Source organism: Chiloscyllium plagiosum, unplaced genomic scaffold (genome assembly GCF_037043375.1).
Source record: "Chiloscyllium plagiosum isolate Xiang-an unplaced genomic scaffold, Cpla_swu_hap1 HiC_scaffold_1, whole genome shotgun sequence".
Taxonomy (NCBI): Eukaryota; Metazoa; Chordata; class Chondrichthyes; order Orectolobiformes; family Hemiscylliidae; genus Chiloscyllium; species Chiloscyllium plagiosum.
This window is the reverse complement of record NW_028270139.1, coordinates 2,931,195-2,951,097: the sequence shown is the minus strand read 5'-3', so window position 1 is coordinate 2,951,097 and position 19,903 is coordinate 2,931,195. Positions and strand designations below refer to the sequence as shown.

The 19,903-nt window shown below is 41.4% G+C and overlaps 1 protein-coding gene across 6 annotated transcripts in view; it reads left to right on the top strand.

Annotated features, from left to right (window-relative positions):
- arfip1 (ARF interacting protein 1) overlaps positions 1–19,903 on the top strand; it is a 214,772-nt gene that overhangs the window by 66,525 nt on the left and 128,344 nt on the right. For 4 of the 6 annotated variants that reach the window (XM_043699966.2, XM_087999961.1, XM_043699985.2 and 1 more), the window contains one exon: positions 4,637–4,746. The exons of the other annotated variants lie outside the window; for them this stretch is intronic. In XM_043699966.2, coding sequence (XP_043555901.1) covers positions 4,639–4,746 — 108 coding nt within the window. In that variant the 5' untranslated portion in view covers positions 4,637–4,638. Of the gene's footprint in view, positions 1–4,636; positions 4,747–19,903 lie in introns of those variants that run through there. 6 annotated transcript variants of the gene reach the window in all.

Sequence of the window (19,903 nt, the reverse complement as noted above, 5' to 3'; positions counted from 1 at the left end):
ACAGACCCAGAAAATAACAGTCTTATTCCTGTACAAACACTGCCCCAGGTTACATTAATAGTTATGGCTTATATTTTAAGTTTAATCAAGAGACATATCTCCAAAAACATATAATCAAGAAAGAGCCCACTGTACTTACTACTGCAGACTTTCTGTAGGCCACACTTAAAACCTACAAATAACTTATCTCTTTCTGTGCTGTGAGCTTAGCTCAACAGTTCCTCCAAGATTAGTTGTGAATTTCACTGTTTGTTAATTTTCCCAGATGCACTCCGATGTCCAGCGACACACGGATTCAAACAGCAAAGGCAGTGTCAGTTTCTCTCTTTCTCTCTCCTGCACCGTCCTCACCACGTGCTTCCTTTGTCTATTCTTCTTCCTTTTAAAACTGCTGTTGTTTTGACTTTTTTTCCCAAAGTTCCAAAACAATGCAACAGCATATAAAACAGTAACTCCTGTTCCTGGAATTTGAAGAAATCACCTCCAGCACCTAAAATACCTCAAAAAAAAAGGAGCAGCTGTTACAGCCAGACATTTTTTCCATCCTCCATTTTGGATTACCCAGAATCCTTTGTGAGTGAAAGTAACATTTTGATCGCTAATCAGAGACAACAGCATGTTGTTTTGTGTATAAATATATTCAGAATTATATTAGTGTATGGAAAAGGTTATCCAAGTATCTGTGTTCCATTATATTTTAAGTATTCTGTATCTCAATAAAAGTCAAGCGTGTGACCCAAATTGCTTTTCAAAATCCTGACTTTGTTACGTTGAATTTTGCAGAACACTCTTTATGCCAACATTTCTAATGTGGAAAGTCTATGAAAAATATGTTGGCTCTTTGTTTTTCCTGAGAGAAGTGGTTAAAAGTCATTTTGTAATTGCTGGTTGAGGGTGGTGTTTGTCAACGAAATATTGTAGATTAATAGAAACCTAGAAACGAGGAGTAGACCGTTTGGACCTTTGAGTCTGCTACGCCATTCACAGAATCATGGCTGTTCCTATTTCCTAATGCTTATTTCTCCTTTTTCCCAATACCCCTGATTCCTTTAAAATCTAGAAATTTATATATCTTTCTTAAATATATTCAGTGGTTTGGCCTTCATAGCCTTCTGTCCTCGAGAATTCCACAGGTTCACTCTCCTTTGAGTGATGAAAATTTTCTTCCTCTCAGTTCGAAATGATTTACCCCATTTCCTGAGTCTATGACCCCTGGTTCTCGACTCCCCATGCAGGGAAAGATCCTCCCTGCGTCCAATCTGTCCAAGCCTGTTCAGATTTTATAAGTTTCATTCAGATCCCCCCCATATTCTTTGAAACTCCAAAGAATATAGAGCCAATTGAACCAAACTATCCTCATTGGACAGGCTTGCTATCTCCAGAATCATCTTTGTGAACCTCCGCTGTACTTTTCTACGCAAAGTATGTTGTTTCTTGGATAGAGAGACCAAAACTACATGCAATACTCCAGGTATGAGTTCATCAAGACCCTGTATGACTTCAGTGAGATATTCCTACTTTTAAACTCAATCCTCTTGCAATGAGTGCCAATATATCAGTCGTTTTCCTAATTATTTGTTGCATCTGTCTGTCTAATTGACCAGTGAACAAGAACACCCCAGATCCCTTCGCACACTTCCCAAAATAACAATATTTAAGTAATACTCTTCTGCTTTTCACACTGATGTGTACAACTTCACATTTAGCCACATTATACAGAATCTGCCATGTCTCTGCCCACTCATTTGTCTAAATCACCTTGAAACCTCTTTGCATGCTCCTCACGACTTTCACCCCCACCTAATTTTGTGTCATCACCAAACTTAAAGATGTTGCATGTGGTCCTCCCATCTGGATCATTTATATAGATCATGAATAGTGGGGCTTTGAGCACTGATCCTTGCAGTTCTCCACAACACACTCTGCCTGCCACTTGAAAAAGGACTCCATTTCTATTCCCTACTGTTGCCTGTCTCTCAACCAACTCTCCATCTGCTTTAATGTATTAGCCCCAGTTAATGTGTTTTAATTTTGTCCACTAACCTCTAGCGATGGACAGTTTCTCTTGATTTTTTGCATCGAGGCTCCTCATGATTTTGAACACACATCAAGCCTCCTCTCAATCTATGCTCAGAGAAAAGGAACTCCAGTTTCTTCAGTCTATCCAAGCAACTGAAATCCCTCATTCTTGGAAATGTGTTTGTGAAGCCTTGCTATTGTGTGGAGGGGAGGAGTTTCACTGAGTCTTCTGTCAGCAGGGAGTATGGAGAGCCTGAGTGAAACAAAGGAGTTAAATTTGAATGTTCACATTTATTTGATTTTTTATGTATTAAACTGTAGTTGTGTGCTCAAGGTTTCCATGCGTTATTGCTTGTCTTGGTGCCTGGAGGCACGGTAATTTTCAAACAGTAAAATGGGTCACATGTGAGGGCCTTTTTGTTTTGGGAAGATTCTGCTGCTGAGGTGGATGACAAAAGCAGTACTGATTGTGTTAAAGTTGATAGTGATGTTGAGAGCACTGGAGGCACTTCAAGCACCATTTCAGAGCAACCAACAACATTTCGAAACTCCTATACATTAAAAGCCTCTTAATTTACCAGTAACTGCTTGATTATTTCTTTCAGAAAGTACTTTTATACAACGCTAAGACGGCAACCTATTTTGATTTTGCACTGTGTATAAAATGCACTCATGATTCCAGATGCGTGTTTTCCTAAAACGGATATGGGTTTCTGAAAAATGGCAGTATTTCTGTTGTGTGTGTGTGTGTCGCAGGCTGGCTGGTGCCGCTGTGAAGATGGGATACTGAGCTGCCACCTTGGACTGTTGCAGTCCACCTGGTTTACCTATACTGCCATCACAAAGGGAGTTCCAAGACTCTAACCTGGTGACAGTGAAGAAATGTTGACTTAATCCTGTTTTGGAACTATGTGTGACTTTGTGAGGAACATGTAGGCCATGAGGTGTTCCTATCCATGGGCCACCCTTGCCCAGTTTGCAAGCTTGCTGGTTTGAAAGTTGTTATCAATGGAGCTTTGGAGTGTACCTGCGGAACACCTTGTGGATGTTGCACACTGGTGTCTCCGTGTAATAATAGTAAAGGAAACACTTGCTCGCTTTCAGGCAGTCCCTGGGTTTTGATCGGGTTTCATTCCTGAATCTGTTCGCAAGTCAATTTGTAAAGACGTTGGAGCACAATGCAGGGCAATATAAAGCAGCCATTCATCAGTATTGAATATGGACAGTTGATATGTCAGATATTTAAAACTCGACCCCTGTATGGGATTGCCTTTGTAAGTTGTATGTCGGTAAATCTGGAACCCCAGTTTAAGTGGGTCACATTGTTTTAAATGTCTTGTGTATTTTTAGGGCAGCACTCATCCAGGCAAGTAGGGTGTATTCTATCGTACCCCTGACATCAACCTTGTCAATGGTGAACAACCTTTGGGAGGTTGACTGTAGAATTTCCAGCCTAAATATGGTCTGTGGAGTTATGTTTCTGACCAGTATCACTCCAAAGTTGTTGATTGGGGATTCGGTGATGGTAATGTTGAATGCGAAGGGGTAATTGTTAAAAACTGTCCTGCTGGACATGGTCAATTCTCTGATGTAAATCCAGCAATGAATAGCTTATATAAAATAAAAGCCACATTGGGAATAGATGGGTATGTGGAATCTAAAGTATAAATAAATCAGCCATGATCTTACTGAGTGGCAGAACAGACTCAGGTAACTGGCCTCTTTCTACTTCTACGTCATATCTGAGATTCTCAGGTCTGGAATTGATGAAAGCTCATTGACCTGAAATGCTAACTTCTGTCTCAGCGATATTGTCTGACCTGTTGTATATTTCAATCATTTCCTGTTTTAAATTCAGCTTTCCAGTATCCACAGTATTTTGCCTGTGTGTTAATGTATTCCTTGTAACTGAGCTGTGAATATGTTGTCACTTGCTTTTCTTATGGCAAATGGTGAAACAATTGTTCATTTTAAAAATAATGTGTAGTTTCCACTGAACAGACAGATGATTGGCCATTGTCAAAATGAGGCGCTGGAAAAGCACAGCTGGCCAGGCAATATCCAAGGAGCAGGAGAGTTGATGTTTCGAGCATAAGCTCTTCATCTATTCCTGATGAAGAGCTAATGCTCAAAACTTTGACTCTCCTGCTCCTTGGATACTTTCTGACCGGCTGTGCTTTTCCAGCGCCTCACTGATTCTGATCTCCAGCATCTGCAGTCCTCACTTTCTCCGAGATGATTGGCTGTTGCTGATTCAGTCATCACTTCCAGCCAATGGTTGGCTGTAAACAGTAGATTTTGGGAAGGGGAAGAAGGCAGTATATTTGTGGTCAAAATTGAGCATTAAATTGAGCTTTAAGAATCATAAATTAAAAAACACTCAGTCACCAAGGTTTTAGATATTAGCCTAAAAATATCCTTGATCAGTATTCATTTTGTGGGCGGTGCCATAAGTAGTCTAGACGAGCTCTTGCTGTAAGCATTAGTTAAGACATTTTCCTTTCAACTTGCATTTAATAGTTGTCAATTTTAAATGTAGGTTCTTGGACATGTTCCTTTGTTGATGTTGTTTAAAAGTACATCCTGCATTTGGCCAATGCGTTTTTTTTGTTTTCAGGAATGTCTGAAAGTGCCACGTCTGCTGCTGGTGGGGCTTCGGGTCTGGCTGTAGCTTCCCATGCAACTGCAGCTGAAATGCATGCACCAGGTTCTGAGACCGGCTCTGAGGTTATTATCAAATTATATATCTTATCAAATCAGCCCACCATTATCTAATCAAATGGATTTGTTTTAAAATTACAGTCATAACCGAACTGACATCAGTGGGTATCCAAGAGCTTTATGAGCAGGCACAGCGATGTTTTTAAACAAATATATACTGAATTATCACATCCTTTGTACAATGCAATGTGGGTGGGGAAGCCATTGAAAAACGTTCTGAACTGTTGCCATTGGCTGCTGTGTGTCTACATAATTACAATGTGCAAACACAAGTGAGATAAAATAAGAAAGCAGTGTAACTGTTGGTGAGGTCAATGTATTTTGGCAGGACACAAGAAGAAATTGCTGTTACTTATTTAATAGGACATTAGGGTATTTGACGTGCCTTTGACTATGTGAAACCCAAGTTTAATACCTTGTTTGAAAGATGAACATTTTTGAATTCTGAAGTCGCCGGGACCTTAATAACAACTGATTTACATCTCTGTTCTTGAAGACATTTCAGCAACCATTTGTGGTACTGTGTGGTTCAGTTTGGATGTTGGGTGAGGGTAGTTCTGATCTCTGCTCTGTTTCCCTGGTAATAAACGGCACACTGCGTGTCAAGACTTACACAAGTAGCCACTGTACAAGTTACATGGGGAAAAATGCAAAGAAATTGTTTTTGAATTCTGTGACACATTCTATTAGTAGAAAATTGTTATATACCCTTTTTGAAATTAATCATTTATTCTTCTAAATCATCCCAGCTGTTCTGATGGTCAGAACCATCTTGTTGCAGTTTTGTGTAGGACCAGAAGAGGGAATAAAAGCTCTGAACTAAAATGAAAAATCTGTGCCTTACTGTTGCTAATTTGTATCTGAAAAGGGAAGAGTATTGAATTAAAATTTAACTAAGGCTGGTATTCCAGACATCCCTCTGTTTAGAGATTCATGTTCAGAGCTGGAAAGACAGTTAAAGTTTTACAAGGGAAGCATATTGTTTAGAAGAAGATTTTGTATTTTTGACAAAATATATCCACCAGTATGCAGGTATGATGTCTTTTACTGACCTTTTGAGTCCATTGAAGTTAGTATATTCGTCATTCCAATGGGAACTATTTTAGTTTGACTTCAAAAAAGACTTATGACATCACACTTCCATGATAATGTCCTCTTCCTGTTTAACTGCATGGTTTGAGTGACGCGTTGTGTCCCTTGCAAACATCAGTGGTTTATCCTGTGGTGTACATTTACGCAGGTAACAAGTAACAATCTATAGTTTTAGAATGCTTGCTGCTGCCAGTGTGTGTACAATGACTTCTAGCTGAGATTATGTGGTTGAGAAAAGCCTGCATTTGTCACAGTTGTAATTTTAAGTATCATTGCCCAAACTGTGTCACTAAAACATGATGTGTAGTTAAGAACGTGGGAGTGAGAGATTGCAGCTGCTGTGGAGTTGTGGGAGATCTATCTCTTTCTTCAAGGTACTTTTCACCTTGATATTTATCCAGAAGATCATCTTCAAACTAAATACATTTTCTTGCCACAGATCCTGGATTAATTTACTGTTCTGAAACTGATAAGTCTGATTCCAGGTTGATGCAAGGACATGATGTTATAGACTGTGAAGGGTCCAAAGTAGGTTTGTTTGGACCACTTTGATTTACTAACAAGTGAGTTCAAGTATGGTGGCTCAGGGGCCCAGGTTTGATTCCAGCCTTGGGCGACTGACTGTGTGGAGTTTGCACATTCTCCAAGTATCTGCGTGGGTTTCCTCCGGGTGCTCTGGTTTCCTTCCACAGTCCAAAGATGTGCAGGTTAGGTGAGTTGGCCATGCTAAATTGCCCGTAGTGTTAGTCAATTAGTCAGATGGAAATGGGTCTGGGTGAGTGTGGACTCGTTGAGTTGAAGGGCCTGTTTCCACATTGTAGGGAATCTAATCTAATCTTAAAAAAAACTAGCCTAACTTGGAGAAAGGGAAATTAGAATGTCCTAATGGTCACATTGCAGAAATATTGAGATTTTGAAGGACCAGAGGCAAACTTGGAATGTTTTTACATTTGAAGCTCATTTTGTAGTTTATCATGAAACATGTACATTCTCAATTCATATTGGTGTCTTCAGAGGTTTCTCTGCTATAATCACCTCTATTATTTGACAGCATTATTTCTTCATTCTTGTCATGTAAGCTTATAACGATAAATCCTGAATCTATTTGCCTTTTTAATGGAATTTCCGAACCACAGTAGTTGAACATGGTAAAGTTATGAGTAAAGTCAGAGTTAGTGGAGTTGGGAGAATGGGTGGCAGAATGGATAACCGGCCGGCTGCAAACCAAATTAGAAGTTAAAGGCAAATACTGCTGTTCAGAATGGGAGAAGGTAGAGAGTGGTTCCACTGGGACCATTGCTGTTCACCAACTACACTAAGAATGTAATTTTGGAATCTATGCAATTTATACATTCATGGACATAATCAAATTGGGTAGGGAAGATGTTATCAATATGAATGGCAGCAGATTAAATAAATAAACTTCAAAAATGGAGGTAGAATTAGCAAATAAATTTCAGTAGCAAAATATGAGTTATTTACATTTTGGTAAGAAAGTAAAGGATTATTGTGTGGAAAATACAATTCTAAGTGGAATTAAGAATATAGAAATCCGGGAGTACGTATACCAGCAAGTCATTCCTGAATCCCCTTTAGAATTAGAGTTATATCCTTCGCGTCATTCCTCATTGATCTAACAACATGTATCACTTTGCATATCCCAACATTAAATTTAATCTGCCACTGGCCATCTGCTGCCTTAAAGTCTAAAGTTTCACAATTCTTCCAAGTTATGTCACATGGAGGTAGTAACACAGGTTAGTAAAGCCTTCTGACAAAAGGAAACAGTGGCATTAAAAGAAGGCATCAGAATAGGTGGTACGGTGGCTCAGTGGTTAGCACTGCTGCCTCACAGGACCAAGGTCCCAGGTTCGATTCCAGCCTCGGGCAACTGTCTGTGTGGAGTTTGCACATTCTCCCCGTGTCTGTGTGGGTTTCCTCTGGGTGCTGCGGTTTCCTCCCACAGTCCAAAGATGCACAGGTCAAGTGAATGCCCATGCTAACTTGCCCATTGTGTTAGGTGCATTAATCTTCTGTGGGTCGGTGTGGACATGTTGGGCTGAAGGGCCTGTTTCCACACTGTAGGGAATCTAATCTAATCTAAAATCTGGCTGTATTTAAATTGATAAGTCACCAGCACCAGATCAGATGTGTCTGGTATTGCTGACAAAAGGGTACTGAGGTAACAGAGGGGATTGATGAAGATAATGTGGAAATGATAAACTGTCACATAATTTTGTCAGCAAAGGCCAGTGGTTGCATGGCAGGTTTGAGAGTAGTGGTAAATGTTTGTTTTTGTACTTGGGGAAGGTTTGCAATGGGTTTTCCCAAACCACTGTTTTTCTTGATCTGTTAATGATCTTGAATTGGAAGTGCAGGGTACAATTTCAGAACTTGCAGGAAATGTTTGCAAGATTGATTCCAGAGTTGAGAGACTTAAGTGGATGCCTTGGAGAAGTTGTGCCTGTTTTGCTTGGGAAAGGTTAAGAGGGGTCAAAATAATGAGGGGTCAAAAGGTAGGAGTTAGTTCCTGTTATGGTATGCCTCTGGGCAGGTGGGGGAGGGGGAGGTTGTCCGGAACCAGGGTGTCACAGTTCAAGGATAAGGGGTAAGCCTTATAGGTCTGAGAAGAAGCATTTCTTCACCCAGTGAGTGGTAAGCCTGTGGAATTCATGACCGCAATGTGGTTGAGGCAAAAACATTGTTATTTTCAAGGAGGTGTAGGTAACTCCAGTGCCGACGGGGATGAAGTAATATGGGTAAGGTAGGATGAGGGCATTGAGCTTGATCAGCCATGATTGTTTTGAATGACAGAGCAGGTACCAGGAGTAATTCATGCTCGTATCTTGTACGTTTCTATGTTACACTCATAGTTAGATGAGGAAAACTGGGAGGAGGCTTGAATGGAACCTAAATGCAGCTATGAACATGTTAAGTCAATGGAATCTTGTAACTTGCACTTACAGGAAGTTATATTTTCATAAAGATTACTTCTCATTTAATTTGATTTATTGTTGTCACATGTACCTAAGTTTTGTTCTGCGAGCAGTACAGGCAGATCCTAACCAACAAGGACGTGCAAATCATGGGGTGCTTAGATAGTGTGAGGCATACAAGGTTAGGACTGGTTCTGGAGTTGCACAAAAGCAAGGTCAACATTTGATTTAAAATTTGGTCCATTTAGTAGTGTTATAACAACAGAGAAGAAGCTGTTATTGAATCTGTCGGTGCTTGTGGTCAAGCTTCTTTTGCCTGATGGGAGAGGTTGTAGGAGAACATTGTCGGGGTGGGAGGTTTGATGATATTAGCAACCTTTTCTGCAGCAAGAAGAAACGTTTGGAGTCCATGAATGGGAGGTTGGTTCCTCTGGTGGTCTGGGCTATGGACACCAGTTTCGATAGTTTCTTACAGTCCTGGGCAGAGCAGTAGCCATACCAAGCTGTTATGCACCTGGATAGTATTCTTTCTGTGTTGCATCCGTAACAATTGGTGACGATCCTAATGGACATGCTGAATTTAATCGGCCTCTTGAGGAAGAAGTAGCATTACTGTGCAACTTTGACTGTCCTATCTACATGGGAAGTCCAGGACAGACTGTTGGTCGTCATCACTCCAAGGAACCTGACACTTTCGACCCACTCCACCTCAGCTCTGGCCATGTTAATAGGGGCGTGTTCTCCTCCTTTTTCCCTGTAGTTAGTGATCAGTTCTTTTTGTTTTGCTGCCTTTTGAGAGAGAGATTGTTAGCATTGCACCACAGCACCAAATACTCTATCTCCTTCCTATATTCTGACTCATCATTGTTTGATATCTGACCTACAATCGTGTTGCCATCAGCAAACTTGTAGAAGGCGCTCGTATGAAATTTGGCTACCTAGTCGTGAGTGTACAGGCAGTACAGAAGGGGACTGAGTTTGCATACTTGTAGGCACCACTGTTAAGGAATTTTGTTGTCTATTTTAACTGATTGCAGTCTGTGGGTCAGGAAGCTGAGGATCCAGTTGCAAAGGGCAGGGTCAAGTCATGGATCCTGGAGTTTTGAGATTAGGCTGGTAGGTATTGTGGTGTTGAAGGTGGAGCTGTGGTCAGTGACTTGGAGCCTGATGTAGGTGTCCTTGTCATTCAGATGTTTCAGGATGAGAGTACGGCTAGGGAAATGGCATCCACTGTGGACCTGTTTCGCTGGTAGGCAAATTGCAGGGGATCAAGGCAAGCTGGGAAGCTAGAGTTCATGTGGGTCATGCCCAACCTCTCTAAGCAGGTCATGATTATGGAAGTCAGAGCGAATGTCTTGTAATTGTTGAGGTACATTGCGCATGTTTTCTTTGGTACTGGGGTAAGGGTGGTCTTCTGAATCAGGTGGGGACTTCAGATTTCAGCAAGATGGTATTACTCATGTTAGTGTTACATAAAACATTATGCTGTTTTAGGGAATATTGTACAATGGAAAATACAATGTGTCATTCTACTGTGAAGATTAATTTTCTTCCTTTATAAAGTTAACAGTCAAGTCTTCGCCTCCTCATGCTACTGTACACTTAGAACATGTCACGGCTCAAATTGCACAATGCAATATTGTAGCATATTACTTTCTAAAAAAAAACTCTCGTTTGTATTTGCATGAATTAGTGCTATCAGTTTCCACTATCGTTCAAAGCAGCCTTTAACATAATTGATGGAGTTTTTTAAAAAAAAGTTAGTCAATGTACCAACTCTCTTATTAAATGCTGCTTTTCAGATCATAGAATGAAGTCCATCAGGACAGCAGCACTTGTCAGCCCCCAGCTCTAACCATTTACAGTGTCACTTACCTGGTGATTGTGGTTTTCCCAGCTCCTCTCTCCCTCCCTGATTTATAATTACTTCTCGTATCTCTTTAGTGAAGACTGATGCAAAATATCTGTTCAATTTGTCGATCATTTCCTTATTTTTCTATCAGTGCTAACTTAACTCTTTTGTTCTTTAGTTGAACAGTGTGGTGCTGGAAAAGGTGCTGGAATTCCTGAAGAAGGGCTTATGCCTGAAACATCGATACTCCTGCTCCTCGGATGCTGCCTGGCCTGCTGTGCTTTTCCAGCACCAACTGTTCAACTCTGGTCTCCAGCATCTGCAGTCCTCACTTTCTCCTTTTCTTTTCTTTTGTTCTTTAAATGTTTACAGAAACACGTCTCTTTGTTTTTATATTTCTGACTAGCTTTTGCTCCTGATGGGCGGGGAAGGGGGCTGAGAGACAAATAGGAGGGGAATGGATGGGGGCTCAGCTAACTGGGAATGCGATAGGTACATGCAGGTGGTGGAGGGGGGGTGATGGTGATAGGTCAGAGTGGAGGGTGGAGCAGATAGGTGGGAAGGACAGTTACAGAAGGCGGTGTTGAGTTGGAGGGTTGGATCTGGGATAGGTGGGGGAGGGGAGATGAGGAAACTTATGAAATGGACATTGCCGTGTGGTTGGAGGGTCCCAAGATGAGGTGTTCCTCCTCCAGGCATCAGATAGCTTGGATTTGATGGTGGAGGAGGCCTAGGACTTGTATGTCCTTGGCGGTATTGAAGTGGCCAGCTTACAGGGCGTGTGTGTGTGCGCGCGCGTCAGAGATGTTCTCTGAAACATTCCGTGAGTCGGCGTTCTGTCTTCCCAATGTAGAGGAGACCATATCGAAAGCAAACTCCACCCCATTTGTCACCCAGCCCCTGATGCTTGAAACATTGATTCTCCTGCTCCTCAGATTCTGCCTGACCTGCTTTGCTTTTCGAGTCTGATTCTCTGGCATCTGCACTCCTAGCTTTCACTTTTGTTCACTCATTATTCATTTTTAAAATATTCTGTCCAGTCTTCTGATTACCACCTGTCATTGCAGAATTAAATGCTTTTTCTTTAAGTTCAGTGCTATCTTTAACATTTCTACTTAACCACAGATTGTGGACCCATCCATAGAATCTTTCTTCAAGTAGGTATATTCCAATGAGTATATTCTTTATATCCCCTTAAACGCCTGCCACTGCTTCTCCCTTAGTCTATCCTTGAACCTAAATTGCTTATTCTCTTTGTCCAGTTCTGCTTTTATGCCCTCAGTTGCCCCATATAAAACTTTTTAAAAAGTCTCAAACTGTTAGAGAACCTTAGCTATGACTGTGCCTCGAGAGGATGTCCTTTTGTTTCCTCGTCAGTCTTCCCTTTAACCAGCTGTTTACTCTTATATATTTTTATAGATGTTTTCTGCATTCTTCTCTTTTAGTTGCTAATCTATTCTTGAACACTTGTATTGCATTCTGTTGTTCACAGTTTTAGTTCTTTTATGTGTTTAGTATTCAGCCTGACTCCCTACTGCATTTTAAGTTACAAGTTTGTCACAATCTGCTTCATTATTTTAGCCTCTATATGTTTGGGCGTCCAGGCAGCTGCAGCTTTAGTTGCCCTTCCTTTCCCACCTTGTACTTGAATAATTTTGTCTTTGAAGGTCTCCCATTTTTCAATAACCACTTTGCCTACTAATTCTTGATTCATTTCCTCCTAGATCTTTTCAACTTCCTAAAGTTAGCCCTCCTCCTGCATAAGTTTAAGATTGATTTATGTTTTAATTTCATTTATTCTGCAGTTGGATTTCAAAGTTGGCAAAGTCATCACAACACTATTGAGAAGAGTTATCACATACTTCTGGATGGAAATGGATTTTGTTTTAAATTGTTCATATTATTGTTGCCATTGTGATCCTTGTAGGGACCAACTTTTAGAAATGAATTTGAATTTTCAGTTGATAGCTGAATAGATGGCTCAACAAGAATTCGCATAGTAAGACATTTACCTTTATAAATAGACTAGAAATGCTAAAACAAAAGCAAAAACGCAGGTCCTGACTTAATTTGGCTGTCTAAAAGCTGGACACTTTTAGAATTAGTGCATGGAATGTTACTTCCTTCAAAAAGAAATGTAACTGAGTAATATTATCTGGGTGAAGCACAGTGTAACTCTGAACACTGTCTGCTTCACACATCAATCTATCCCATGTTCCAAATGATCTTTGACCCCACCTGAGCTAACTTATTCTGATTTGCTGAGATCTAAACTACCCGACTCAGAACCCACCAGTATCCAAATTCGGCACAGCCTCCATTCTGGGCTTGTTGGATTTGAGATGTGCACTATGCCATCTGGAAATTTTGAATAAAAACAAAAGTGCTTGAAACTTTTAGCAGCATTGCAGTAACAATTAAAAGAATGAGAGAGAGAGACACACACATGGACAAAGTTAGTGTTTTGAGTCTGTATGATAATGTGAAAACATTGATTTTGCATCCAGGTAGCAATGCTGATTGACAGTTTGTGAGCATCCATCTCTCTTTCATTTTGGAGCTGGATAGACAGTTGAAAGCACAGTTGTTTCCAACCTGATATTCTAATCACGTTACACTGTATGGAGACTCTCAGCCTGTCCATTGTTAATACACAGACTGGTGCCATTACCTTCAAATGTTAAGACCATGAATTGTCTTCCTGGTAAAACATCTGTGTCCCCTTTAATTTCTGGCAATCAAACTACCCAAGCTGCTGTCAGGAAGCCATCAGAACAGGGCACATGACCCCCTTCGTTATTGTTTAAGGGCACTATCCCAAAACTTATGTCATAATTGTAGCACTACTAAACTAAAGGAATCTAAATCTTGAGAAAATGCTTCATTTCTTTACATCTCTAACCTATATTCCTATACTCTAGCCTGAAACAGACAAATATGTTTGTCAGTTAAGGAAAAGCAAATAAATTCCAAGTGTCCAGAACCTTGGTTTATTTAATGGTTAGGTGTTTTCTCTTAGTTGGAAGAAGGAATGGATTTTGCCATTTATCCACAGGCTTTCCAGAGGCTTATCAGCTGGACTTACTACTTATCCAGTGCAGCACTGTCCCTGGAGGATCTGTGGTATCGCAACTGCTCGGATCGATCATGAAACTGCCAAGTCGATATATACTGGCTGGGGAACAGCACAGGAAAAGGCCTTTCAGCCATTCTGAACTAATCTCATCTGCCTTCTCCTGTTTAAAATAGGCAAGGTTTGCGATCTCGGATTCTATGATTTCATTTATTAATTGCTGTAAATTAGAAAAGCTTATTTCTTTAAACAACGAGCTATACTTGGATTTAACTAGGAAAGATGGGGCCTCTATAATGTGACATAAGAAAGACAAGACTTAAGGTTTCTAGAACTTAAAACAAGGTCTTTGGGTGGCAGTAGGAATGTTTAGAGTGAAATAAGGTCCCTATCATGATTCTTGGAATCTCTCCACTGACCCTCTGAAGGGAATCCTACCTGACGTCCCAGTAATTCTGCACTTAGTATGGCTAATCCACCTAGCCAGTGCTTATACTACATGTAGGTACCAACAGTATAGGCTAAAAAATGGTTGATAGCAAGCAGAATAGAGAGAATTAGGATATAAATTAAAATGTAGGACCTCAAAGGTAGCAACCTGCAGATGACTGCCAGTGTCAAGTGCTAGCAAGAGTAAAAATATTGGGATATACCAGGATATACATGGCTAGCGAAAGGGAAGGAAGGTTTTAGCTTTGTGGGACACTGGGAGTAGTTCTGGGGAAGGTAAAACTGGTACAAGCAGGGCAGGTTGCTTCTGGTCAATGTTGAGGGTGGAGGGTGTTTGCTTGTGCTGTCTGGGTGGGTTTAAATTACAATGGATGGAGAATGGGACACCCATGAAGGTAGAGAGGGACAATAGGTGCAAGAGTAGGCCATTCTGCCCTTCGAGCCTGCACCACCATTCAGTATGACCATGGCAGATCATCCTTAATCAGTATCCTGTTCCTGCCTTATCTCCATAACCCTTGATTCCAATATCCTTGAGAGCTCTATCCAACTCTTTCTTAAATGAATCCAGAGACTGGGCCTCCACTGCCCTCTGGGGCAGAGCATTCCACACAGCCACCACTCTCTGGGTGAAGAATTTTCTCCTCATCTCTGTCCTAAATGGTCTAGCCCGTATTTTTAAGCTGTGTCCTCTGGTTCGGCACTCACCCATCAGCGGAAACATGTTTCCTGCTGCCAGAGTGTCCAATCCTTTAATAATCCTATATGTCTCAATCAGATCCCCTCTCAGTCTTCTAAACTCAAGGGTATACAAGCCCAGTCGCTCCAGTCTTTCAGCACAAGGTAGTCCCGCCATTCCAGGAATTGACCTTGTGAACCTACGCTGCACTCCCTCAATAGCCAGAGGGAGCAAGGAAGTGAAATGTAGGGAAAGCAAGTGTGGAAAAACAAATGGCCAGAGTGGAAAAATGAAGCTATAATGATCAGCAAGGTTTTAAAAAGAAAATAAATCTAAAGGCTTTGTGTCTTAATATGTAGTGTGTTAGCAATAAGGTAGCTGGATTAGCAACGCAAATAGATATAAACTGTTATGATATAGTGGTGATTATTGAGGCATACTGAAGGGTTACCAAGGATGGAAACTGAATGTTCAGGGATATTCATTATTTAGGAAGGAAGGACAGACAAAAAGGAAAAGAAAGTGGGTGGATGGAATCAGTGCAATAATGTAGATGGATATTGGCTTAGAAAATGATGTGAAATCTGTATGGATGGAGCAAAGAAATACCAAAGGATGGAAAATAGTATTGGGGGTTGTCTATAGCCTCCAATTCCGCCTCCCTCCAAAAAAAAAGCAGTCGTGGAGATGTATAGAAAACCTTGTCAAGTCATCATTGTCCTACCAGACCATAGTGAACCTAGCACCAATCCTGGTAGCACATCACTGAACACAGTCTCAACAAAACCCTCTACCACCACACTCTCTTTCCTACTGTCAAGCCAGTTTTGTATCCAATTAGCCAGTTCTCCCATGTGATCTAACCTTACTAACCAGTCTATCACATGGAACCCTGTCGAAGGCATTGCTAAAGTCCATACAGACAATGTCTACTGCTCTGCCGACATCTGTCGTCTTGGTCACCTCTTCAAAAAACTCAATCAAATTGGTGAGAGACAATTTCCCACATACAAAACATAGACTGTTCCCTGACACAACAGTGAACCTGCGCAGTTACAGCTTTTGCTGTTTGAATCCGTGTGTTGCTGGACATCGGAGTGCATCTGGGAAAATTAACAAACAGTGAAATTCACAACTGATCTTGGAGGAACCTGTGTGGGACAGCTCACAGCACAGAAACAGAAGTGTTATTTTTAAGCGTGGCCTTACAGAAAGTCTGCAGTAGTGAGCAGAGTGGATTCGTCCTTGATTAGATGTTTTATTGAGATATTTCCCTGATTAAACTTAAAAATATAAGTCATAAGTATTAAGTTAGCCTGGAGCAGTGTTAGTAGAGGAATAAGACAGTGCTATTTTCTGGGTTTGGAGATTGAAAGATGCAAAAATGGCCTTTAGTACACTCTTATGCTCTTCTCGTTGGATGGGAGAGTTTATATGTTGAGGATTATGTCTGCAATAAATGCTGTTGGTTGCGAATCCTATCAAATTGAATAGACGGGTTGGAGAAATGGTTAGAGGCAATGAGGAATTTACAAGAGCAAGGGAATGTGATGGATGGCAGTTATAGGAAGTGAGAAAAGTCGCAGATACAGTCACATAGATGGGTTAACTGCAGGAAAGGTAAGAGAGGTAGGCAGGTAGTGCAGGAGACCTCTGTGGCTGTCCCCATTTCAAACTAGTTTGCTGTTTTGGAAAATGTAGGTGGATGGATTCTCATGGGAATGTAGCACGAACAGCCAAGTTTCTAGTATTGAGACTGGCTCTAATGCAATGAGGGGGACATTTGGGTTCCAAGAGATCGATTGTGTTATCCACATAAAAGTGGATACGTCCCCAGGATCTGATCAGGTGTACCCTAGAACTCTGTGGGAAACTAGGGAAGTGTTTGCTGGACCCTTTGGGATATTTGTATCATCAATGGTCACAGGTGAGGTGCCAGAAGACTGTAGTTTGGCTAACGTGATGCTACTGTTTAAGAAGGGTAGTCAGGACAAGCCAGGGAACTATAGACCGGTGAGCCTGACCTCGGTGGTGGGCAAGTTGTTGGAGGGAATCCTAAGGATGTACATGTATTTGGAAAGGCAAGGACTGATCAGGGGTAAAAACAATGACTGCAGATGCTGGAAACCAGATTCTGGATCAGTGGTGCTGGAAGAGCACAGCAATTCAGGCAGCATCCGAAGACAGGCAAAATCGACGTTTCGGGCAAAAGCCCTTCATCAGGTAGTCAACATGGCTCTGTGCATGGGAAATCATGTCTCACAAACTTAATTGAGTTTTTTGATGAAGTAACAAAGAGGATTGATGAGGGCAGAGCAGTGGATGTGATCTATATGGACTTCAGTAAGGCATTCGACAAGGTTGCCCAACGGACACTGGTGAGCAAGGTTAAATCTCATGGAATACAGGGAGAACTAGCCATTTGGATACAGAACTGGCTCAAAGGTAGAAGACAGAGGGTGGTGGTGGAGGGTTAATTTTCAGACTGAAGGCTTGTGACCAGTGGAGTGCCACAAGGATAGGTGCTGGGTCTGCTACTTTTTGTCATTTATATAAATGATTTGGATGTGAGCATAAGAGGTACAGTTAGTAAGTTTACAGATGACACCAAAATTGGAGGTATAGTGGACAGCGAAGAGGGTTACCCCAGATTACAACAGGATCTGGACCAGATGGGCCAATGGGCTGAGAAGTGGCAGATGGAGTTTAATTCAGATAAATGTGAGGTGCTGCATTTTGGGAAAGCAAAATCTTAGCATGATTTATACACTTAATGGTAAGGTCCTAGGGAGTGTTGCTGAACAAAGAGATCTTGGAGTGCAGGTTCATAGCTCCTTGAAAGTGGAGTCGCGGGTAAATAGGATAGTGAAGAAAGCTTTTGGTATGCTTTCCTTTATTGGTCAGAGTATTGAGTACAGGAGTTGGGAGGTCATTAATATCAGAAAGATATTATGAAACTTGAAAGGGTCAGAAAAGACTTACAAGGATATTGGACGATTTGAGCTATCATGAGAGGCTGAATAGGCTGGGGCTGTTTTCCCTGGAGCGTTGGAGGCTGAAGGGGTGACCTGATCGAGGTTTATAAAATCATGAGCATGGATAGGATAAATAGACAAAGTCTTTTCCCTGGAGTTGGGGAGTCCAGAACTAGAGGGTATAGGTTTTAGGGTGAGAGGGGAAAGATATAAAAGGGACCTAAGGGGCAACATTTTCACAGAGGGTGGTACGTGTATGGAATGAGCTGTCAGAGGGAGTGGTGGAGGCTGGTACAATTGCAACATTTAAAAAGCATTTGGATGGGTATATGAATAGGAAGAGTTTGGAGGGATATGGGCCGGGTGCTGGCAGGTGGGACTCGATTGGGTTGGGATATCTGGTTGGCATGGACGGGTTGGACCGCAGGGTCTGTTTCCGTGCTGTACATCTCTATGACTCTAACTTAGCCACCACTGACATCAAGCTCACAGGTCTGTAGTTCCCTGGCTTTCCCTTGCAGCCTTTCTTAAATAATGGCACAACATTACCCAGCCTCGTCTTCCAGCACCTCAACCATGTCTGTCAATGATACAATTATCTCTGCTGGATATCCCACAATTTCTTTTCTAGCTTCCCACAATGTCCTGGGAAGCACTTGATCTGTTCCTGGGGCTTTATCTACCTTTAAGCGTTTTAAAACCTTCAGCACCACCTCTTCTGTAACATGGACTCTTTTCAAAACATAATTATTTATTTCCCTGAGCTCCCGAGCAACCATGTCTTTCTCCATAGTAAATACTGATGGAAAATATTCATTTATGATCTCACCCATTTCCTGTAGTTCCACACATAAGTGGCCTAGTTGATCTTTAAGGGATCCTGTTCTCTTCCTAGTTACTCTTTTTGTAGAGTAGAATCTCTTTGGATTCTTCTTTACCCTATCTGCCAAAGCTATCTCATGTCCCCTGATTTGTCTCTTAAGTTTCTGTGCTGTATTATTTGTGACTTTATGATTCTAAGTGTATTCCTCGACCCCTATACTCTTCAAGGGATTTACTTGATTCAGCTCTCAATACCTGACATAAGCCACCTCCTTTTTCTTGACCAGACCCTCAATATCTCTAGTCATCCAGTGTTCCCTGCACCTGCCAGTCTTGCCCTTCACATTAACAGGAACATGCTGGCCCTGAACACTCATTATCTCACTTTTGAAAGCCTTCCACTTGTCAGACATCCCTTTATCTCCGAACAGCCTCCCCCAGTCAACATGTGAAATTTCCTGTCATGTACCATCAAAATTAGCCTTGCCCCAATTTAGAACTTTAATTTGTGGACCATGCCTAACCTTTTCCTTAATTGTTTTAAAACTGGTGGAATTCTGGTCATTGGTTCCAAAGTGCTCCCCCACTAACACCTCAGTCACTTTCCCTGCCATATTTCCCAAGAGAAAGTCAAGTGTTACCTATCCTCTAGGTGAGCAATCTACATATTAATTGAGAGAGTTTTCTCAAACACCCTCAACAAATTCCTCCCCATCCAAGCCCTAAACACTGTAGCAGTTCTAGTCTATGTTTGGAAAGCTAAAATCCTCTACTACTACAACTGTATTATTCTTAGATCTATCTATGATCTTCCTGCAGATTGTTCCTCAATTTCCTGCTGACTTGGGACAGCTAGAGTACAATCCCATAAAAATGATCCCCCCCTTCTTATTTCTTACTTTCACCCATACAGCTTCACTGGATGATCCCTCAGGAATATCCTAAGTACTGCTGTGTTTTCTTTTCCCCAATCAGAAATGCCATGCCTTCTCCTGTGTTGCCTCCCCTACTATTCTTCCTATCGTGTCTGTATCTGAGAATGTTGAGCTGCCAGTCCTTTTCCCTGCTTCAGCCATGTTGCTGAAAAAGCTATGGTGCCCTAGTCCCACACTCCCATTCATGCCTTGAATTCATCTGCTTTACCTGTCAGGTCTCTTGCATTGAAATAAATGCAGTTTAATTCATCAGTCTTCCCTCGTTCCCTACCATGCTCTTGTCTGCTTTAACTTGCTCTCTTTAACTACTGTACCAGCCTCAACCTTCTGTCTTTTCTTACTGCTGCTT